The 23,296-nt window shown below is 38.7% G+C and overlaps 6 protein-coding genes across 7 annotated transcripts; 3 read left to right on the forward strand and 3 right to left on the reverse strand.

Moving 5' to 3' along the window:
• Nucleotides 1-1,289: 1,289 nt before the first annotated feature.
• On the forward strand, nucleotides 1,290-6,621 carry Tm2 (tropomyosin 2). Of its 2 annotated transcripts, none has more exons than XM_018100182.3 (4): nucleotides 1,290-1,449; nucleotides 3,748-4,394; nucleotides 4,457-4,634; nucleotides 4,957-5,311. In XM_018100182.3, the coding sequence occupies exons 2-4, from the start codon at nucleotides 3,801-3,803 to the stop codon at nucleotides 5,037-5,039; spliced, it is 855 nt and encodes a 284-aa protein (XP_017955671.1). In that variant the 5' UTR covers nucleotides 1,290-1,449; nucleotides 3,748-3,800; the 3' UTR covers nucleotides 5,040-5,311. The 2 variants fall into 2 exon arrangements, with proteins under 2 accessions (XP_017955671.1, XP_017955665.1); XM_018100176.3 differs by lacking the exon at nucleotides 4,957-5,311 and adding an exon at nucleotides 5,973-6,621 and having other exon boundaries at nucleotides 1,291-1,449.
• A 1,475-nt stretch (nucleotides 6,622-8,096) lies between these two features.
• On the forward strand, nucleotides 8,097-10,886 carry LOC108650719 (uncharacterized). The gene is made up of 3 exons (XM_018099977.3): nucleotides 8,097-8,790; nucleotides 8,861-9,360; nucleotides 9,980-10,886. Exons 1-3 carry the CDS (start codon nucleotides 8,618-8,620, stop codon nucleotides 10,615-10,617), a joined length of 1,311 nt encoding a protein of 436 aa, XP_017955466.1. The 5' UTR covers nucleotides 8,097-8,617; the 3' UTR covers nucleotides 10,618-10,886.
• On the reverse strand, nucleotides 10,829-12,746 carry LOC108650588 (uncharacterized). Its single transcript, XM_018099780.3, has one exon. It carries the CDS (start codon nucleotides 12,586-12,588, stop codon nucleotides 11,098-11,100), a length of 1,491 nt encoding a protein of 496 aa, XP_017955269.1. The 5' UTR covers nucleotides 12,589-12,746; the 3' UTR covers nucleotides 10,829-11,097.
• A 306-nt stretch (nucleotides 12,747-13,052) lies between these two features.
• On the forward strand, nucleotides 13,053-16,858 carry ear (ENL/AF9-related super elongation complex transcription factor). The gene is made up of 2 exons (XM_018099521.3): nucleotides 13,053-13,623; nucleotides 13,687-16,858. Exons 1-2 carry the CDS (start codon nucleotides 13,443-13,445, stop codon nucleotides 16,359-16,361), a joined length of 2,856 nt encoding a protein of 951 aa, XP_017955010.1. The 5' UTR covers nucleotides 13,053-13,442; the 3' UTR covers nucleotides 16,362-16,858.
• An 865-nt stretch (nucleotides 16,859-17,723) lies between these two features.
• Nucleotides 17,724-20,489, reverse strand: LOC108650417 (uncharacterized). The gene is made up of 5 exons (XM_018099555.3): nucleotides 20,104-20,489; nucleotides 19,843-19,993; nucleotides 18,864-19,652; nucleotides 18,438-18,798; nucleotides 17,724-18,375 (listed from the first exon to the last, which is right to left on the reverse strand). Exons 1-5 carry the CDS (start codon nucleotides 20,220-20,222, stop codon nucleotides 17,735-17,737), a joined length of 2,061 nt encoding a protein of 686 aa, XP_017955044.1. The 5' UTR covers nucleotides 20,223-20,489; the 3' UTR covers nucleotides 17,724-17,734.
• Nucleotides 20,490-20,685: 196 nt separating this feature from the next.
• LOC108650716 (thiamine transporter 1) lies at nucleotides 20,686-22,576 on the reverse strand. The gene is made up of 5 exons (XM_018099962.3): nucleotides 22,153-22,576; nucleotides 21,790-22,091; nucleotides 21,389-21,723; nucleotides 21,097-21,338; nucleotides 20,686-21,037 (listed from the first exon to the last, which is right to left on the reverse strand). The coding sequence occupies exons 1-5, from the start codon at nucleotides 22,362-22,364 to the stop codon at nucleotides 20,797-20,799; spliced, it is 1,332 nt and encodes a 443-aa protein (XP_017955451.1). The 5' UTR covers nucleotides 22,365-22,576; the 3' UTR covers nucleotides 20,686-20,796.
• Nucleotides 22,577-23,296: the final 720 nt, after the last annotated feature.

Raw genomic sequence — 23,296 nt, forward strand, 5'->3', positions numbered from 1 at the left:
GTGTGTGTGTGTGTGTGTGTGTGTGTGTGTGTGTGTGTGTGTGTGTGTGTGTGTGTGTGTGTGTGTGTGTGCGTGTGTTTGTTTGTATGCGTGTGTGTGTGCTCAGTTGCTCGATTGGTTCAGGGGATCTCGTAGTCGAGCAGTCTCGACTAGAGCTTTCTTACTTGTTTTCTTTAATTGGGTAAAAGCAATAAAGCGAAGCAATCCCAAAAGGAAGTTTGCCTTTTTCTGCTTGAGTGATTCACATACATAGTAAAAATATCCTATATTGCCATAGCCATAGCTTTAATAGGAAAGTACGTACATACATACATATATGTAACTTGTACGTATTGTAAACTTCACAATAGCTAAAATATTTCATACTAATATAACAAATAAGTTAAGAGTACATCCAAGTAGTGATCGTACTATAATACAAATATATATATGTATATATATTTCGGACACTGGTAAGCATGTCCATATAAATGCTTCATTCTAGCTCTTGCAGATTGGTTGCTCTCGGTTACTATTTCAAGTAAACTAATAAAAGATGTTTACAACTTTTCAAACATATTCATTAAAATATGCAAAAATTGCAATTTTCTCTTCAATATTTAGTTTTAATTTTCTCGTTTTCATTTTTTGTTCTTTTAGTTTCCTGATAATAAATTTAAGTTTTGAAACTATAATTGTGTTTTTCTTATGCCACGTCACAAATATATATGTGCATATGTATGTATATAAAAATTATAGTTGTGAGTATGTATATAGACCAAAAGCGGTCTGCACCGTGTGAAAAAAAAAATTGAAAAAAAAATTTCTCAATATTTATTTAATCAAAATAGATTCTCATCTTGTTAGCCGTGTCCGACTCGGGCATGTTTCGTACATTTATGTGCTATTTATAGCATCACTTTGGATGGATACAGATACACAAGCATATAGAAAAAATACAAAATAAAAATATATATGTACTCACGTATGTATATTTTTCAATTAAGAAAAAAAAAACGCATAATTTTCACGCCTGTCTGTGAGACATCATACGCCTTGAATGCAGTAAAAGAAAATGCGAGCATAGTCCAAAAAAGAGAGAGAGGAGAAGAAAGAGCGAGCTGGCTCTTCGTGAGATCTTCGCACATGTATACAAGTACACGGATACATGAAGGTATATGTGTATGTGTATTTGGGGAAATATCGAGGGAAATTTCAAATGGCCCATGAAAAGTTGCGAAAGCGCTTTTCTTTTTTTTTTTTAATGGGAAATTTTACGAAATTAAAAATTATTCAATACTGCGTGCCTATGTATGAGTGAGTGCTTGTGTGTGTTGGTATGTTTGTGTGCAGGTGTGTGTGTGTGTGCGCCTTGCGTTATTTCTTGGGGTCGCTTTCTCGGCACCGCGACTTGGTCAGCATCAGTGTTCTCGGGGTTTCGACAGCGTATAGTGTGTTTGAAACGCTAAGGTTAGTTGCGGCTGCTGCCAGGATTTTTGCATTGGGAATATAAAAAATATATATAAATATAAATTGGAAAACTGTATAATATATTTTCAACAAAACTGCGTAATTATTAAAAAAAAAAACAGAATAAATTCTACATACAAAAATTTTTATACGTTATAAAAAAAAGTGAAAAGTGCAGTTGAAATGCATATTTCAAATTGCTATCTGCATAATAAAAACTTAAAAAATAAATAATATATATATATATTTATATATTATATATAACGAATTCAGTTATTAATGTGCATATGTATGTGTCTATAAATAGATTAATTAATATAAAAATACAAATAATAAATCTGACAGAAGATTAAAAATTCAACAAAAAGTGCCCAAAAATCTGTAAAAACAAAGAAAATCGAAATTTATTGTTCCTCATTTAGTTATACGAATTATGTAGTATATCGAATTTATGATATGAACGTTGTGAGAAAATTCGCTTATAAGGAATTTTGTAACTAAATCTGACCAAAATATCCGCCTCTATATGTGTATGTGTGTGAGTGTGTATGAATGTATGTATGAGTGAACAATTTGCACACACACTCATTTTCGAAAAGCTACACACATACACTCACACATGAGCATATACACATACACATATACATATACATATATACACATACATATGCACATACGCACAATTTTCACACACAACGGAATTGAAAAGCTGCCCCATAGCAGATTTCTATTCTTCTATAAAATTAACTGCAGACAGACACCTGCCTGTCGCACAGACACATAGATACGGATACACAGATACTGACTGAGTAGAAACTTTAAAGATTTTATTTTTAACTCTACTTGAAACTTAGACGAGAAAGCTTTTCCCATTGAGCTTTCATGATCTCACAAACGAACATTTTGCTAATGGTAATTTATCCTTGAGTTTTTTTTGGCCATTTGTCAGAAATGCTAGAAAATTATTAGAGAGCAGATGTCGAGAAATAGCTATGAGTATATTATAAATAAATATACACATAGATGTGTGCCACCCACACAATATTTTCCGTTTTACCTATATATGAATAAAACTGACGGCCATACAAAATAAAACATATATAGCTCCCATATTCTAGGAAAAATATAAAATAATTACATTGAATTTGAAGATTTTATTCAATCAATTCCCTTGTCAAACTCAAGTTGCTAGGATTGCGCTGATCATTTCACTTATGATTGAGTAATGTTATAGTCATTTGTCTGGCTGTTCCTTAAAGCCTTGACATCTCCCTCTCCCATCTGGGATTAACCCCGTACAACTACAACATCAATGACTTTGCCCTACTTATCGAACGACACAGAAACAGACATAACAATCTTACGTGTGTATAGGCAAACGCCTACACAAATTCTGACCCCAAAAAAGAAATGAGCTGAAAATGTTCAAATTGCAATCAGCCTGTATATATATGTATATAGATATACACATATATATATGTATATACATATATATATGTCTGTGCTCACTTTGAAAAACTCTAGAATTACAGACAGGCCAGGCCGAAATGTCCAAAAAACGCCAGCAGCATTCTATATGTACATACATACATATATTGGACTGGATATATTCACATGCAAAAGCATATCAGATTTATTTTTAAACTCTTTGAAATTTGTTTAACAAATGGAATCGACATGTGGGAGGGAAAGAGAGAGCAATAGAGATCGTTCAGTTTTCTTTTGTGGGCGTAGAAAAATTCGTTAGCTTTAAAAAGTTTTCGGCAAAAACAAATTCTGTTTACATTTCGTCTTTATGTTTAAATATATACATATATATGTGTATATGTAGCTATATGTATGTATATTCTACCTATATATTATTCACCTCCAGCTATTAGACTGCAGCCTTATAAATTGCATTGGGTAAAATAAACATTTTGCTTTCTTTATCTGGAGTGCATTTTAATGAGCTGTGAGAAAATATTTGAAAGCAATTTAATTTTTGAAAGAAAAAGCGCAAATAATCTTAAAATAGAGATCTTAGATTAAAAAATATATGAAATATAAATATATTATATTAAAAAGAACTGTAGATTTGACATGTCATTAAAATTTTAATATAAGTACTTTGTGTTGGAATGTATTATATTTTTAAATGTTTTTCCATACTAATATAATTATAATCACATTAATATATTTAAATAGAAAATAAATAAATAAAATATAATTTTAAATTTAAATAACACTAAATATTAAAAAAAAACTACTTTAAAGATTTTTCCTTATTGAATTTTCCTTAACATTTTTCGTTTGCAGTGCCTTTTTCCGGTTTTCTTCCCTCCTAAGCAAATAACAAAAACACAAACACCATGGACGCCATCAAGAAGAAGATGCAAGCGATGAAGCTTGAGAAGGATAATGCCATTGATAAGGCAGATACCTGCGAGAATCAAGCTAAGGATGCCAACTCCCGCGCCGACAAACTCAATGAGGAGGTGCGCGACTTGGAGAAGAAATTTGTTCAGGTTGAGATCGATTTGGTCACCGCCAAGGAGCAGCTGGAGAAGGCCAACACCGAATTGGAGGAGAAGGAGAAACTGTTGACCGCCACGGAATCCGAGGTAGCCACCTTGAACCGTAAGGTGCAACAGATTGAGGAGGATTTGGAGAAATCTGAGGAGCGCTCAACCACCGCACAACAGAAGTTGTTGGAGGCCACACAGTCGGCCGATGAGAACAACCGTATGTGCAAAGTATTGGAGAACCGTTCCCAGCAGGATGAGGAGCGTATGGATCAGTTGACCAACCAATTGAAGGAAGCTCGCATGCTCGCTGAGGATGCCGATACCAAGTCCGATGAGGTCTCCCGCAAGCTGGCCTTCGTTGAAGATGAGCTGGAAGTGGCTGAGGATCGTGTCCGCTCCGGTGAATCCAAGATCATGGAGCTGGAGGAAGAACTGAAGGTTGATACAACACATCAAATTCCTTTTCCAAAATACTATGAAACTCGTTACTTTCAATATAGGTTGTCGGCAACTCGCTGAAATCTCTGGAAGTGTCCGAGGAGAAGGCCAACCAGCGCGTTGAGGAATTCAAGCGTGAGATGAAGACCTTGTCCGTCAAGTTGAAGGAAGCCGAACAGCGCGCCGAACAGGCTGAGAAGCAAGTCAAGCGCCTGCAGAAGGAAGTCGACAGGCTAGAAGGTATGTCAATCCTTAATCGAACTATAACTCCCAAATATATTTACTCGAACCATATCGGTGCGCCAATGAGATGCGCGTGCACCTGCCCTATACGATATATGAATTACGATATACGATATACGATATACGATATGTAAATATCGCATTCAAGTTCTAAAAACTCAAATGCAGCTTCAACTAATACGAACAGTCTATATATACTTATATCTTATACTATAATGTACATATGTTGATTGTTGGTTATCCACAATAATACACGCTGCTTTTATTAATTGTACATATGTAATATAATTATAAAATAAACAACAAATGCTTTTTGCAGACCGTCTCTTCCATGAGAAAGAAAAATACAAAGCAATCTGCGACGATTTGGACCAGACATTTGCTGAACTTACTGGATATTAAAAACCAAATAAGAAAAACAAATTGTCAAACAGTTCCCATAATGACATACACACACACTCTGACATACGTCCAAACACACACACATACACGCACATACAGAGACACAAGCAAATGTATTCCCCTAACATATTTCGCATTATTCATATTCCCTACTGTTGGACACTGTGCAGATCAGTCACAATTTACACTGTAAATAATTTGTATAGTCTTGTGGTTGCTCTCCAACATACCACCCAGCCCTCAGATACTATTACACTGTAAAAACAAAGAAACAGTTCCACTCTCTATATGCCAACTGTAGTTATTTATGCTTTCGAATCAACAGGTGATTTCCATTATCTTATATATATGTATCGAAAACAAAAAACAAAGTTAATTTCTGTTTAGTGCAAAGTTCTTTTCTTTTGTTTAATGTGGCATGTCCAATTGTCTTGCCTACCCAGACACAAAAACAAGCCCAACTTTCGACTATACTATCCGTGCAGCGCCTTTGCTGCTCATATCTCATTATTTAGACTGCAGTTCGGATGGCTTTTGCCAAGGCACTACTTGACAGATGTTGAATACACACTCATGTAGCTCAGTTTTGGGTCATCAAAGGCTCGCTCATTGCACACTTAGAGATTTCTTGTTCCCGAACACCACTCTATGAACCTCACTCAGACACAATACGCATTCCTTTTTATGTAATTTACAAATACTAACTAAAAGAAATATATTTACATATATGGAAACGCTTGTCAACGGCGCAACACTAAACTGATATATTAACCCGGCACACTTATTTCTTACAGTGTATCACAGCCAACTGCTGGCAACGTGGCTCAATATTTATGTTACTTGTGTTCAAATAAATGTTGCACTCTCTGTTTACTTATCCGCCAATATTCCGTGCCAATTATTAATACTCCATATATATTATTCGATTCACAGACGAGCTGGGCATCAACAAGGACAGGTACAAGTCTCTGGCCGACGAGATGGACTCCACATTCGCCGAATTGGCTGGCTACTAAACATGGCCTCTGCTCCGGACGATAGTAGAGAAAGAAGAAGAAGAAGAAGTGGAACTCAATTTAATGTAAACGATTATCATCTTAATATCATTTTGCAAATCAAAAAAGAAAGAAAAACCAAATACCAAGAACAACATCTTTTGTGTATATCTTTAAATCAAATCTATTTCTAAATAAATAAATAATAACAACAACAACATCGACAACAACAGCAGCAACAACAACATGAACAATTATCTGAATTCAAGAATAATTTTTTGTATTTTTAAAGTCATGTTTTAAAAATATTAAGAACTCGAGCAGTAACTAACCACCCAATCCTTAGTAGCACGAGATTTAAATAAATGAAAATATATATACAGAGAATGAGAAAAAGAGAGAGAGCGAAGCGAGCAAGAGAGAGACCTAATATATATCTATGCTGTTAAGAATGATGAATGGTTGAAAATTTCAAATTTTATAATATATTAAAGAAAAAAACCCAGAAAATACGAAAAAAAAAACTATATAAAATTTATAAAAAAAATTACAAAAAAATTATATGTTGATGTTTGCTTTGATGAGAACTTACAACTTATTGTCTTTGCATGGAACAGAGCTCTCAATTCTTTATTGTGGGGCAATTCGCTTTAATTAAATTACTCTTAAAGGGCAAAAGGTGCTAAATGGTTTTGTCAAACTTACGCAGAATCTGGGGAATCCAAGGTCAATGCTTGAAGGCCAGGGCCAGAGAAAGTTGTCGAGTTTCCTAATCGAATTTGTATCGCACAAATGATACAGTTTTATCGTAGATCGAAGAAGCGCAGATTTAAGAAGCAACAAAAAGCCACATATTTTGTTTAAAATTTAGACTGAATTTGGATTTCTACGTATAGCTTGAGAAACGTCTGCCGTAACTCTTCATAAGGTTTTAAAGAAATGCAAAACACGTTGGGAAAACCCCTTCGCACAAATAAATAATTACACGAAACACGAAATGCGTCATCGAACCAGACCAAAGTCGAGAAGAGACCTTCGTTGCAACATGCTTAAATTGATGGCTAATAAGCAGTCAAAATAAGTCGCAATGAAAGTCAATTTGAGCATGTTGATCAGCTCAGGGCAACCGATCCAAAATAATTTTAATATGTCTCTCGAGAGCACTTACAGTCATGTGGGCAGAGCGGGAAACACGCTCCACGACTCACGGATGCTGGTCGCATTCATTTTGGGCCGTTCGCCTCTAAAGTCATCAATGAGCGAGCGGCAACTCAATGGATTAATCAAGCTTTAATGATATGCAAACTGGCTCAAACTCAACTGCCATTTCTTTGAAAGCCAACTTTGTAGAAATGATTTGTGAATAGTCATGACAAACATAAATTATCGTAAAATATATGTATATTTTTATTTTTGCATTTTGATAAACAACTTATAAACAAAATAACAGGATGCATAATTTTCAAAAATATATATCCTAAACTTCTATAATTATTATATACTTAACGCATTTTAATATACATTTGAGTCTTGGCAACGATCTATTTACAAAAAAACAATTAATTGAATAATGATAAAAGGTTATCACATTAAGATGAGCATAATTTGAAAAATCATTTCAAAATATATATAATAATTATATATATTTTATTATAATAGCAACAACAAGGACTTTAATAAATAAATAATCTTTGGCTTGGCTTACATATCTAGCTTTTTATTAGAAAACCTGAAAACTTACTTTTTTAAGAACTAGTTTTAAAACACTTTTATAAAAAGCATGTGAAACTTTAATAAAGTAAAAGGCATTACAGGTTACAAGGTAATACAGTATCTTGAATTTAAAAAGAAATACAATACAATTTTATTAAATAGCTCATATAAAATCTATACTATGAATGTAAATTTGATATCTAATCAAATTTTGGAAATTCCAAACAAGATTCGGTTAATATAGCTGAGCATTTTTTATTAGTCAAACTTTGAATAATCCTAAAATAACTTAAATATTTTATACAATTTTAAAGACGATTTATGCTCATTTATTGTATTGTATTGAATTGTCATACTTGAGCTTCATTTGAGCAATAAAACCCGTTTTAAGAGTAAATAAATAAGACTCAGTTGCCCAGTAGTCGACTTTTCGATAATAAGTAAGGTTAATTAATTTGTATTTACCAATAAACTGGAGTAAACAATTAAAACGCACTCGCACTAAGTTTAACAACAGTGCCGAAAAAGGCGCCGCCATCAAATAGACTTAAACAATACAAACAAACAGCGGCAAACCCAATGACTTACATTCGTGAAGAGCGTCGGAGAAAGTGAAATTTTGCATTTAACGCAGGTAAAAAAAAAATATAACTGAATAAAAAAACCGCGCCATGGTCATGACAGAGCCAGCCCCAACCACAGCGCCAATTGAAGCTCAGTCTCAGTCTCAGTTTGAGTTTGAGTGGCACAAGAAGCGGACGCGACTCTTAGAAACCGAAAGTGTTTTTCATTTTCTTTTTTATTGCATATTGTATTTCTTGTGATTATTATTCATAGGGAGTGTGAGTGGAATCTGTAAGCAAACATTACATGTCGGTAAAGAAACTAATGATGTGTCGTCATGTCTGCATATGGCTCATATGTCTGGGCCTTTGCCCCGGGTTATGCAAGCCGGACGGCAGTGAAACTATGCAAAAATACGCAAATGAATCGTTGACGGACGCCTCCAATTGGTCACAATTTCTCGAAGATTATGTGCTAAGGTGTGTGTGTGTGTGCGTGTTAGTTGGTGATTCAGATGGATGATTATATTTAACTTGTGTCAATTTGTAGCCAGAGCAGCAGCCAGCGCATGTCTAAGGATCTGGCCTATATGGGCGGCGAGATGAGCGGACCCATTAATTATCATTCCTCGGCATATAGGCGACCGGGCAACAATATTTATATTACTCGCCGCATTGGTGAGGCTGTGGAGCTAGAGCCGCATCTTCGCGCGCCGGTAGAAAGTCAAGGCCCGATGGTCAATCCACAGTTTCGGCCCATGACAAACCAAATGTTGCACCAGCAGCAGCAGCAGCAACAACTACAGCAGCAGCAGCAACAACAGCGCCAGCAACCCGGTTTCTTGCAACAGCTCTTTGGTTTCGGTAGCTCTGAGCCAACTCCGCCTCAGGCGCACCTGCGTCCCGTGCCGCTGCAGCAGCCGCCGCCGCCCCATTCGCAGCAGCAGCAGCATTTGGCGGCACATGGCAGTCCGCCCAACACTTTCCGAGCCGTCTCTGAAAACGATTTGTATTTGCTGGGCGCCATTGAGAAGTTGGTCTATCGCGTTGGTAAGAAATAAAAAAATACAAATATAAGTTGAACAGATAGATAGGATTATTGGAGATGTTTTAAGTTACATTTTTGCTGTTTATACTATTTAATTATATTCTAAATTACATATATACATATATATTGATATATCATAATTAGGCTAATCGCCTAAATAATTTGGACGTTAAAATGGTTTGAAGTCTTTTTCAAGCTGTTCAATGATTATTTTAGAAATCAATATTTAATTATGATATATGTATATATGAAATTTCTTTTTATGTTCTTATATGTTGTTTCTATATGATTTATATGTTGTGGTAAAAGATAAAAAACAATGGAGCGCAATCTCTCAAATCTTGTCCATTTTCATAAAGTTCTTTACTTGTACTTGACAGACAAATATCTCTTTATCACTCTTTTTTTTTTGTGTATTAATGATTCAATATCAATTAAAGATCATATATTTAGCTTATATATAATTCTAGTACCTAAAATCCTTCTCGCCGTATTTAATTTTTTATTCTACTCATAAAAATTAAAATTTTTATATATATTTCCAGCAATGTCTCTTATATATGGAATACAATATTCAAGCTCTTCAGTCTAATTTGTATTATTTCTTGTCGCCCTTTCTAGATTATTTGGAAAGTCGCGTAAGGCGAACAGAACAATTGATCTATTATCTAATGGCTGGCAATAATCAAAAGGAAGTCCGGGATCCCTGTCCAACAAATTTCACACGGATCAGCGATAATTGCTATTATATAAATAGTCATCAGCAGGTGAACTGGAAGACGGCAAACACTGCTTGCAAGGGACTATCGGCGCACCTGGCCGAATTCGAGAAGCTGTCCGAGAACGAGGAGATCATGGCCTATTTACTTAATCAGCCAACGCATCGAGGCCGTGACTATTGGCTTGGTGGTCTCAATCCGGGTCTTTTGTGGATTTGGTCCAATTCCGCCAAGCCCGTCAATCCGAATACCAACCTCACATCGATTGCAATGTCGCAGAAGGCGGAAAATTCAACAGCCTCTAATCTGGTTGACAGCAGCAGCGAGGAAACCAAAGGTGACAGCGATATACTCAACAATACAGTCCAAATAGAAGGCAAGGGACGCTGCTTGCGCCTCAGCTACAACGCGGGCAAGCACACCTATGCATACTATGGACAAGAGTGCACATCAAGGCATTACTACATCTGCGAATACGAAGACAAGACCCTGGACAATAAAATACAGAAGATAGCGCGCGATCTAAAGCTCTTTGACTAAACCCGAATCGAATAAATAATTCGAAATCACAATACTGTCTAAGATTAATGTTCAGTAACCACTCTTTGAGTTGTTATGAATTTCAATGATGTATTACTATTTAAAGCCTTAATCCGAAAAGAGACTTTTAACAGGGCTGCGTAGCTATAGTTTAACATAAGCCATTGACAGTTGTAAATTTGGAAAGAATTTCTTAATTTAACAAAACGTCTTGTATTCATTATATATTTATACATATATTATATAAATAAAATAATTTATAACACATACTGTTCAAAGGATATACAGTTAAAGTACAATTTAAGGATACTTTGTTTTTGCACAGCAAAGCTTCAAGGAATTAAGGAAATACGTTCAAAACAAAAACTTTCGGCTGAGCCGATCGATAAACTTAATTTGTGCATGCTATAAGCAAAATTGTATACACAGAATAGAGCTGGGAGATCTTAACTAGCAGCCAATTGTGACTTAGAGTCGCATTTAGTCGGGATACAAGTAATCCTGCAATATGTTTTGGAAAGCTATTTTGATCTTTCCACGATCACGTCCATTCAACTTCTGTATGTCGGGCAGCAGGCTCATTAGAAACATGGCATCCGAATCGGTCTTGCAGTCGCACAGTTCGACCGGACCGGCTGTTGTCACTGCTGTTGATGAATTGGTCAATTCCAGGCGTTGCGATGGAGTCGTCACCTGGTGGTGGGTGTGGGCGTGAGTGTGCGGCACATGCATATGACGCTGACTCAGATAAGCACTGGTAGGTGCGGCAACAACTGTCAGATTCTCATTATCCGTTGTGGATGCTGCTGTTGCTGCAGTGTTGCCAGCGACCATTGAATTAGCATGCGTGGTGGTGCTCACCATGTCCACGGCCTTGCTGCTGAAGGTTGGCCGTACAAACGAAATATTTGAATGAGTTTGTAAACTTGCAGCACTGACAGATGCCGCCACTGCAGTTGCTGCAGCGGCAGCGGCAACGCCTTGCAGCTCCTGGGAGCGAGAACGCATTGAACGTGCCTCCTCGTGGTAATTCCGTAGTTGTAAGCGGTTCATGTGCTGCAGCCGGCTGCTACCGTTGCTGCTGCTGCTGCTGCTAGCGTGTTGCTGATAATGTTGAGTGTAGCGTTTTTCTAATGTGGATGTAGAACTGGGTGCCGCAGCGGTAGTTGACGCATCATATGCTAACGAGCGCATTTCATGCTCATCAGGCTCATGATCGTGGTCATCCTCATCTTGATGATGAACACGCTGCTCTTGCTCGGCTTCGTAGTCATCGACTGGTTCTTCGCACTCTGATTTGATGTCATTGTTGTCGAGCGTATGATTTTGAAAACGTGTCCTGTGCTCCTCATCAATTATTTCATCAAGCTCCGAGTTATTGTGGTCGTGCTCATCGAAATAGTCCAAATAGTTGTCAAGCGGTTGCTGTTGCGGTGATTGCTGTGCCGAGTGAATGGTTCCATTGGGATTCACTTGCGCCGCATTGCTGGCATTGGTAGAACTTGCAGCTGGACAAGTATTAACTGCTCGTTCGCGCTGCATTCGGCTTGAGAGGTTGCTGAGATGGGCCAGTGCATCTTGAACCTGTGTATCTAACGATTTGGGCTGTTGATGTTTTTTACGTAAATATGGATGTAGGAAGAACATGCGATCAAAGTACGACCAGCATGGTGGAACTTTCTCTTCTAAATAATTCGTGTATTCGCGACGAAATGAAATGCGCAGATTAGTCCATTTGGCTAAACTAGCGCCGGGATTTTTCTCCAATTTCAGGTCAACTTCACGCCAAAAGTTCTCCACATATGGCCGGCAAAAGTAATATTTATGTCTTGGATTATAGATGGCCTCATCGCGTTGCACAATATCGATCAGCTTGAAGACTTCCTCGGTCAACCAGCGTGAGGAGCTAGCTGCACTTGCTGCACATGTATTTGTTGAGACAAATTGGCTGGCGCTATAATCGCTAGCCATGTTAGACCCTTTCTATATGCGACCAAGGTCTATCTTCTGCTTACATTTAATGAATTGCAATTTTCCTTAAGTTTTATTGAGCTAATTTTTCGCAAAACATTTAATTGTTTTCACAGTTGCAAGCGAATGGCAAAACAGCTGCTGTCAACAGCGGTTTCGCTATCGATATTATATCTGTAGTATTTTGTTTTATCGTAGTCGGTATTAACAAAATATTGGTATTTAGTATATGGATTGAATAAATAATAATTTTAAAAGTTACTTTTTAATTTAATTAAGAGTGGCATATTAAATAAAGGCAGACATAAAACATAGAAAATTGTCTCAGCTCATTAATCGTGGAATCAACAAAAATTTATTACATTAATAACAATAATTCAGGAGAGATTCTAAGCATTCCAACTTGAGTATTCGTCGAAAATCGAAGTCAAAATTCGAAAAACGGAGCTTTGCGCAGCCACTGAGCTCTGCAGTGTTGCATTATCTAGTTATCCAAGTTATTTACATATATCGATATCGATATTACCCAATGTGTATGTGGTGCGAGTGTTTTCGTTTTCTTTGCCCGTATTTGTTGTTAAATTAAAAAGCTGGTATCGAAGTCGCTTTCACACGAAGTGTAACAATTAAATGATTAAAATTGCACAGCAATAAACATTTAATTACTGTTTTTGCCTGGTACTTAAAACATTTGGTTAAGGTGGCACCAACACATAAAACTCGGCCAGACATTCATACTGCGCCGCCTCAAAGTGGAGAGCAGGCAAATTGAACAAATTGTTTATATAAAGAATATTGATATAAAGGCCATAGTAGATTAATGCGTTACCGTTACCGTTGCCGGCGACATCGATATGGCAGTAAAGGTGCAGTTCGAAATTGGTCACACATCAAAGCTGCGCAACAAAAAACATCCGCTGGGCTTCACCCATGACTGGGAGATTTATGTGCAGGGCGTAAATAAGGCAGAAATAAGTGCATTCGTTGACAAGGTCGTCTTTATACTGCACAAGTCGTTTCCCAAGCCAAAGCGTGGTAAGACTTAATAATTATATTGTTTTCGATTTGCGCGCCAAAACAGCAATCATTTCTTTTCAGTTATCAAAGAGCCACCTTATGTCATACAGGAATCAGGATATGCCGGCTTTATACTACCCGTCGAAATATATTTTCGTAATAGAGACGAGCCGAAGCGCATTATGTACCAATATGATTTAGATCTGCAAAATTCCGGACCACCTCGCCATCGTGTTGAAGTCAAAACTCATGTTTTTGAAGCGCCTTCGGAAGAGTTTCGTGCAAAATTGTTGCGTGGAGGCGGAGTGCCGGTGTTTGGTGCAAACGTTGCTGCCGCCAGCACCCTGAATCGAACGGTATCACCTAGTGAACCAGGATCAGATTTGAACGTAGTCAAGGCGAAGGGTGGTAGCAGCAGTAGTATGGTAATTGAGTCGGGCTCTAAAAAACACAAGTCGCGTACCGATGAGGGCAAGGCTAGCACATTCTCTGCACTCTTTGGCTCACCTATTACCAAAGGAAGTGCGTCTAGCGCTAATCTGCCGGCAATAAGTGCATCCAAGCACTCACCAGACACTAAGGCACAATCGGGCTCTAGTGGCGGCAAGGTCGGTGCTCACGATGGTAAGGAGAAGTCAAGTAAGGAGCGCGATAAGTCAAACAGTTCGGACAAACCACGCGACAAGGACAAAAAAGATCGACATGGTCGGGACAAAGAACGAAAGTCTGGCAAATCCGAGAGCAGCAGCAGCAAACACGACAAAGACAAGGAGAAATCCAAAAAGGATAAGTCCCGCGACAAGGATCGTGAACGAGAACGTAGTAGCAGCAGCACGCTTACTGCAGCTGCCAGTGCACTAGTCCGTCGCACTGCCAGCCCTAAGGCCGGTGGTAGAAGTGGACTAGCCGAAATGAGTCCTAAAAAGCCCACGGACAGTGCATCTGGTACACCGAATGCCCGTTCCAAAGAGCGTGACGAGCACAAGTCCACTGGGAAGTCTGAGTCAAAGGACAAAGAGCGCAGCTCAAGCAAAAAGTCGAAAAAGGAGAAAAAAGACAAGGAACGTGAACGGGAAAGGGAAAAACAGCGAGAGGAGCGGGAAAAGGATAAGCGGTCACAGAAGGACGAACGTGGACACGGCGACAGCCCCGCCACCGGTAGTAGTGGTAGCAACAACAACCAAACACAACAAGCACAGTCGCAACAATCTCAAGCCAGCTATGATTCTATGAAGGCCACCGGGAAAGGCACACCCAATTCGCTGGGCAGCAGCGCAAGTACCAGTAGTTTGGCCTCTAGCATTGGTAAACGAGCCTATGACAAGGATGAGCTGACGGTGCCGCCACAAAAATCACCTGCTGCAACAACAAAGGGCGCTGAAAAAGTCGCCGAAGGCAAAAACGAGAAATCAACGAGTAGCAATAGCAATGGCACCGCGGAAAAGAAATCGCACAAGCACAAGAAGAAAGATAAGAGCAAAGACAAAGAAAAGGATAAGGAGAAAGACAAGGACCGTAGCGAGCGCGATAAGGATAAGGAGCGTGACAAGGACAAGCCCAAGGATCGCGAAAAGGATAAGTCACAGCAGCTACAGCCAAATGCATCGGATAAGTCGACAACGGTAGCAACAGCAGCGGCTGCAGGAACTACTGAAGCATCTCCGAAGACAGAACTGAGTGGTCAGCAGCAGGCTGAAGCCAGCATGGAAAAATCTGTGTCCGTGACTAGCAAAAAAGAGAAACACAAAAAATCGAAAGATAAAACAGCCAGCAAAGAAGAGAAACGACAACGCGAGGCTGACAGTAAGCATAGTAATAAGCAGGGCTCGACACCCACGTCTGGCTCAACAGCTGGAGCGGCACACACGCCAATTAAGGGATCAAGCAATTTGGATTTGAGTGATATGGACTCGGCGCAGTCGGCTCCAGACTTGGCAGCGACCAGTGCCTTGGCGGCGGCAACAGCTGCAACACTGCAGCATTCAGACAGCTCAAACAGCAGTTTTCCTGATTTGCCAGCGAAGAGTAGCCAACAGAAGAGCTCAATGGGTGCCAAAAACGCCCAGAATAGTGCAAAGGATACCAAACCGACGGACAATGGGGGCAAAGAACAAAAAGCCAAGTCAAAGTTAGCCGAAAAGCCAGAGAAGGCAGAAAAAGTGGACAAGTCACCGGACGCCAAGGCAGAGAAGCTTGAGAAGGCGGAGCTTAAAGATGAAAAGAAACGCAATCGACGCAACTCACAGAACAGCAATAGCGGCAATAGCAGCACCACCTTCATTGAACCAGCACTGAAGTCAACAAAGAAAGAGCAGGCAGCAAGCAAATCTGCGCGCGAGAAGTCTAAGTCGCCGTCCCTGCGACAAGGATCAGCAGCAGCAGGCACAGCAGTGTCAGCCAACAACAATAGCATCAACTCCTCGCCGAGTAGCCACAATAACAGCAACAGTTGTCCAGCTATAAATAGCAACAGCAATAGCAATAATAGTCATTCACCTGCTGATCCCCTGAATCAACCGCTGAGTGGAGCCGGCAACAGCACGCCTCTGCCCACAGAATATCTGAGCGAACTTCAGGAGCTGCATCACAAGATAATGACGTTGCAGGACAACGAGGAGCTGCAGCAGGTTGTCGAAATGATCGCTGCCACCGGCTGCTACGAGATCACGCACAAAACCTTTGACTTTGATCTGTGCAAATTGGATCGAGGCACCGTTCAGCGGCTCCAAGAGTTCCTGGCGACGTCCGTGTCGTGACACAAAATGGGATCCACAGGCACATCAGCGGCCACAGCAGCTTATAGCTAAGCAAGATGTACACTCATCGGCAAATCTCTCATGCACTTAACCAAATAATCATTACAATTACAATTAGTTAAAGCAACAGAAATGCAATACGAATGTCCCCAAATTTTAGACACACCCCAAGTTCTATTGGTCACGTGTATATTGGTATTACGTTTTTCATGGCCATTTGTCTGGTTAGTTTATAAGTTTTTGATGAGTGCGGGTAATTCAAACGCCTATGCCGTAAAGTATGCGATACTTTTTAAGCACACACCGACACACACATACAGATAGACCCCGCCCCTTATATTGCAAGGCTATCTTTTTAGAACTACTACATAAAAAATTAATTTAGCAACTGTAACGATAATGTCCTGTTTCCATCTTAATGTAGATTATCTTATTACCCTAGTTTCCTATTTGTTTATACCATGATGCTATATCTTTTTCAATAAATATTTATTGATTTTTTTTTTGTATTTTTCTACAAATAAATCATGATTTCTAACATGTTTATAAAATACATGTGCAGTAAAATACATTTTTTTTGAGAATAATATTAAAAGTATTGAAAAACAAATGAAAAAGCTCAATCCGTAGCAGTCAACCCAAAGTTAAGATTCGTACTGTGTGCGATAAATAATTTATAGTTACTTATATAAATATAAGTATGCATATATTAATAAAATATAAAGGTTAAACATATATATACATATACACATATATTTATATACACAATGCAATACATTTGAACAGACCAGAAAATCGAACGTGCCATTGACAACATAATGAACGTACAAGTGTTATTATAGCCCATTACTCAGACAACCCGTTTAAATATGGTTAACATGTTTCGTATTTGTTTGCCGATCTACAAAATATATATATCTGCCTGTTAGGGTTTAATGCCAGACGAGTGCAAGTTACAAATATCAATTCTTTGGCTAGTTATGTGCGGTTGGTTATTTACAAATACTATATTTTTGAAAGATCCGTTCATTTGTATAAAGCAATACTTATGCGGTTACGAATTTATGCATTTGTAATGATATATGAATATAAGTGCATAGGCATGGTTTAAGAGAATATTCAAATAAAGATATAAACACAACATACAAGTTAATAAATACCTCTATAAAAATAATAACTGTATTTTTCAATATCAAAATATTCTAGGTTTGTTTAATTAAGGAACTATGCACAATGAGAGAGCTTCAAACGTAAAATTTAAATTTTTGTGACAAGAGCTAAGTCTTTGGCACAGGAATACAAACAAAATTTTCGTATTCTAGAGAGCTAATTTTAAATTAAATATATAGATTGTTTGTGCACTGACTAGGTCTTTAATCTCTACAGTAGCAAAATTTGCGCAGCTCCGGATCGCGCTCGTAAATACATCTCGCTTGCGATCCGTACTTGTTGACACGCGATATATCCGAGAGTTTGGCTGTGCATTCGAATGTGTGCAAATTGTAGGCCACGCTCGCCTCATACAGCGCCTGGCCTGGTTGGGTGACAAGTTGCAGCTGATAGAAGACCTCGTGTACTGTGGTGTGACCCGTCATGTCGGCCAGAAAGCCGTCTTTGTCACTATTGGTTTTAAATTGCAAGAGTTCTTTGTGTGGCAGCAGTCGCAGCGCCCAGTTGACTTTCAGCAATTGAAGTGGTGCACAGAACTGACGCCTCTCAAGGGTTGCTGCATTGATTGTTTCCACTATGCTGTTGGCAGCCTTGAGAATAATGCCCTCGTAACGGCTGTCGTTCAGCTCCAGCGGCTGCCAGTTAAGACAGGCACACCAATGTGGTTCAATGTACGCATCCGCACATGATCGATTGCTGGGTATGCGCTCAAATAACGATATGGAACGTCCTCGCGCTTGTTCCGAGATGTGTATAGTCTGACTAGTTTCCGTGTGGATATCATTGCTGAAGACATCGTAACTAGTGTCAGGCGTCTGGTCATTCAGCCCCACTGATTGCATCTCTTCACGAACATAAATGTTAATTAGATTCTATATAATAGGTTAAAGCTCTAGGTAAACTTACGTATTAGATGCTTGAGCGTGGCATGCACATCGAAGGGTGTGACAAGTCGGTGCTCGTTTGCCAAGAAATTATTATACTCCTGGGGGAAGCGCTTCTTAAATGATTCGGGAAATGTAAAACTAAAGAACGGTAGACGTTCCTCCTGCTTGCCTTGAAGAGTGGCGCGCACTTCTGCAAATCGGTTTCCATGATCAGCCATGAATATTAGGATAGTATCATCGAGCAGGGACTTCTCCTTGAGTGTCACCAGCCAATCGTGCACATCATCGTCGGCTGCGCCAATGAGATTAATAGAATCATGGGAGAGACCACCATGAAAGCTGAATACAAAGCGCGGAGAGTCACGATACTTCAGCATAAACTGTAATTCGAAAACGACACTTTAAGTGAATTATGATTGCATGAAGTTATATTTAAGAGACTCACATTTTTTGTATAGTCCAGCATGACTAGATGATCTGGCTGGGCACCAATACAGTTTGGTGCACTACCACTCAGCATATTCGAAGCCTGCATATAATACGTGCGCAAATAATGATCCACAGGCTGGGAATCGAAGCCGTTCATCCGATATGTGAACGTGCCCACATATGGCAAGTCTTCGTTGAATGAGGTCATATAGCCGAGTCGTCTAAAATCCTGCCAAATCATGGGATATGCATCAACACTACCAGCGCTGGAGATTCGTTTCCTTGTCTCCGGCAGCTCTAGTTCTGTGTAACCAGTCAGCAGAGGCACCAACGCCTGTGGAGTGCCGTCGCCAACAATATTATAGCCCTGGAGTACAATGGCGCCCAGCTGCTGAGTTAAATAGGCATAGGTGCGCGGTAGCTTACGAATGAATGCGTTCCGGCTCAGGGAATCGAAGCCAAACATCAATACATTGTAAAAGGGACTCGTCGGCACCTCCTGCAGCTGTGGTTGTTGTTGTGAATTGGCAATAACTATTTCGGCAGGTAATACAGCTACATTTGGTACTACGGGTCGTTGCACAGTATCTCGTATTCCAAATGCCATGCCAAACCACTTCTCACCGCTGGACGCATGGCAGGCGACTCGAACAAAATCGCTATTCTGTAGTACATAAGGCTCTTTGATTCTATTTGTTCGTCCAAAGCGCGCAGTGTAGTCCGATTTGCGTATAATATCCGTATACGAGCATGTTATATCGCCATGCACTGCCGTTATCTCGGGTTTCACAAAGCATATCGATTTCTACGGAATTATCGAATTTTAAAGTATACACCAATTAAAAATTCGATATCCTTAATCAGTATTATTTAAAATACAAATGATTGCTAAAAGTTTCGGACTTCCAATGCAGATGATAACATGCAAAGGTCTTCAAAAGAAAACATATAGCCACAACAATGCAAATATATACTCAAGTGCAGTCAGTATTTACCTCACACATAACCCAATCCGGGCTTGTCCCACAGTTTATTTTATCAACCGGCTTGTAGAATTTCATTATGTCGGGATTATCCAGTGGCAAATGGGGTTGGCGACATTCCCCCTGATTCATGACAGACCGTATCGATCGTTCAATTATTTGACTGCAATGTTTCGCAAAGTTGAATAATCAAGAAACGTAAATAAAGTCTAAGATACATATATGTTTTTTGCATACATATAATTCCATATATATGTATATTCATATACTCACATTTTTATGTTTTTATCTACATCCTCCGGCTCGGAGTTAAGCAATAAAAATGTGACGAACGTGACTAATACTGTGCAAATTAGCACCAGCTTAACTACACCGCGACGTACAAAGCGCATTTTAATAATTTTTGATAATAGCAAAACCAATTAATTATTTTAAAACAATTTTATAAGTATATGGCTCGACAATATGTTGTATATAGCTACATCCTAAACTGGCACAGTTCGCTGATCGAAGCACTTTGAAGTGCAGATATGTCAAAGATTGTCTGCTGCATCAGTATTAATTGTTTTTTACGCTTTGCATTTTCTGCCAAGCCAAATTTTTGTTTAACCCCGCGTTATGGTGCCGAGCTGTCACAAGATATCAAAAAATGTGAGACCAGATGGTTGAACTGATTTTTTATTTTGTTAGTATTTTTAAATGCACTTCATTTCATTAACGTATTTTTATTGTTAGGTCTGGTAGCACGATTATTCAAAATATAAAAACTATATTTTAATACAAATTAGGTATAGTTATTTAATTGTAATATAATTGAAATTATAAAATAGAGTTGCAATACAAATTAAATGCTTACTTCTAAAAAAAATATAATAATTATTTCATTTTAAGCTTCAACCGTCAATTCTTCCATAGAATTAACTATTACTGTAATACCTCAATAGTATTACTATTTTTCCTAAGCCCTTAATTAGTTTTTGAGCAACTAATCAAGTATTGAACAACAACGACTATGAAGTAAATGGCGCCTATTACAATAAAATAAAATGCATAAACGGTGAACTGTTCAAACGTGTTCAACTGAAGATTCGCACTCTCAGAGACGACGACAAGAGTAAGTATAGTTTGTAGTAACAGTGCAATAAGAGTGTTAATGCCAAAAATCAATGCGAAACTATCCTCTACCAAACTTTTGGCTAGCTCGGCGCTGCAATATGTGAAAAGCGTTTCTTTTAAAAAATAGACTAAAATGTAATCTCAACTTACCTGGTTACCGTTATGATAAATCCAAATATTCCTCCAAATAGCACATAGCCCAGATATGATAAGTATATATTTGAGGTCCAGGATGCGAGTAATATGCATCCACCTTCCAGAATCGCTAGCACAGCTACCGATAAAAGGCTGGCACGAGTTTTTAAACGCCCTGCGTGCAGATATCCCGCCATGAGAGAGAAGAGGGCAGCTAGTGCAGTTAGGGCGGCGTCTACGCCCCCATTCCATACAATCTATGAAACTATGAGTAATAACAAAAACAAATTATTCTCATTTTACTCACTTTTGGCTCATTTTCATATGATTTCCAAAGAACTTGCATGTAGGTTGCGACCTGTAAACTGCCAGCCAAACTCACCGCATACCACAAGCTCCACTGGAGGACCATAACATTTGTGTATGCAATGTGGAAGTGCGCCCACAACAGTTGCAACGGTTGAGCACGGTCCTTTTGGGCAACGGAGAGTTCATTGAAATGCTCATTAGAAATATCTTTAAGCTGCTCAGGCGCATCAGCTTCCTTATCAACGGGTCCACTGACTGCCACCTGTTGATGGAAATACAAGCTCTGCTCCACTTTGGGTAATAAGACGGTCCATAGGAGTGCGAACACTTGTGCTGTGTGATACACCATTTACTATATGATCGTATTTTATAATATATGTATACTTGAGTCATACTAACAGCCTACAGATATGTACATCAACTGCTGATAGTTCATCCAATCAAAGCCGATGAGCAATTGGGCCAATAATCCGGCCACAAGTTTTCCCACAAACATGGCCGCTCGTGTATGGGATGTGACACGGGGATAATACTTTTTATCGACCTTGGCATATATATAGGAATAATACGCCACTTCGGTGGCCTGATAGAAACCATAGAATACTTCACTGATCTGTAGGCCAAACAGTGTGCTCGTAGTTAGCAGCACGGTCCAAATAATAATCCCAGTCAGAGCGTTGGCAATAATCATGGGCTTGTATCTATGTGTAGGGTATTTGAATTGTAAATGTATGTGGGTGTGAGTTTTTGTGTGCATATTACCGAAGAAAATCGGTGACCAGAAAAACAACAATCAACAGAGCTAAATAGGAATAGGTCCCGATGGGGTAGACACTCCGATTCACCTGATCTTGTGTCACATTATACCACTCGCCCAGTAAAATTTCCGAGTGGTAGGGCTCCGAGGGCCGCAGCTCACGTAAGAATCCGAATACACAAAGCACTCCAGATATTCTCAGCCAAGAATGCTCCATGGCTGGTGCGAGTGCCTGCTCAACACAATCTAATCAGCGAGTTGGTCAAACTCGACTAACGAGCTGTAACTTGAGTAATCGGACGTAGCATACAAATAATTAAAATAATTGCACATTTTTTATGGGGTTACAAGTTAAACAACACGGCCACATAGGTGTCTATATACCTAACTATATATATTTATTGTAATCAGCACTGTAGTCCACAGACGAATGTACCAGACGGGAAATGCGAAAATTTTCCCTAATCACAGGTACAATCTTTCGAATACAGCTGCAGTTAACTAGTTGCAAAAATTCACACATTATTCATCTATGCATTCGTTATAAATAAGTTTAAAGCGCGTTTAAGATTACCGTACGGCAATTTAATAAGTTTCAATTATTTAATACAACAATGGTAGGGGGGCTCTAGACGGTGATTATAAAACATGAGTGTTCCAGTCTGAATATCACGAATACACGAATACAATAATACACTATTCGAGTTGCTTTAAACAATCTTACTTATGCATAAATATCTATATATATATATGCTTTAATCTTACTATGATACCATTGTGGAATATTTCAGATCTTTAGCTCTCATAGATTTCGTGATAAAGATATATCGTGATATGTATCTCTTATCTTATTATTATTCAATTATGGGATTATGGAATAAAAACGCGGTTTCTGATGTATGTTACTATGTATATAGCAACTCATCATACCTCGAATTACTCAGTATAATAGGCTTAGGGTATAATGAGATAATACGAGGCGAAAGGTTAGTTGCTCTTGTTAGTAAGGGAGCAAAGAAATAAAGGATGTAAATTATTACACATACTTACGTCGTAAAGTTTATTATATTCTTTCAATGCTCTGTGAAATGACTATTAATAAGTTGATAAAACGGTTTTGTATTGCAATCATAAAATGTTTATTATGGT

The sequence above is a fragment of the Drosophila navojoa genome, chromosome 2, assembly GCF_054131105.1.
Source record: "Drosophila navojoa isolate 15081-1374.11 chromosome 2, UAZ_NAV_1.0, whole genome shotgun sequence".
Classification (NCBI taxonomy): Eukaryota; Metazoa; Arthropoda; class Insecta; order Diptera; family Drosophilidae; genus Drosophila; species Drosophila navojoa.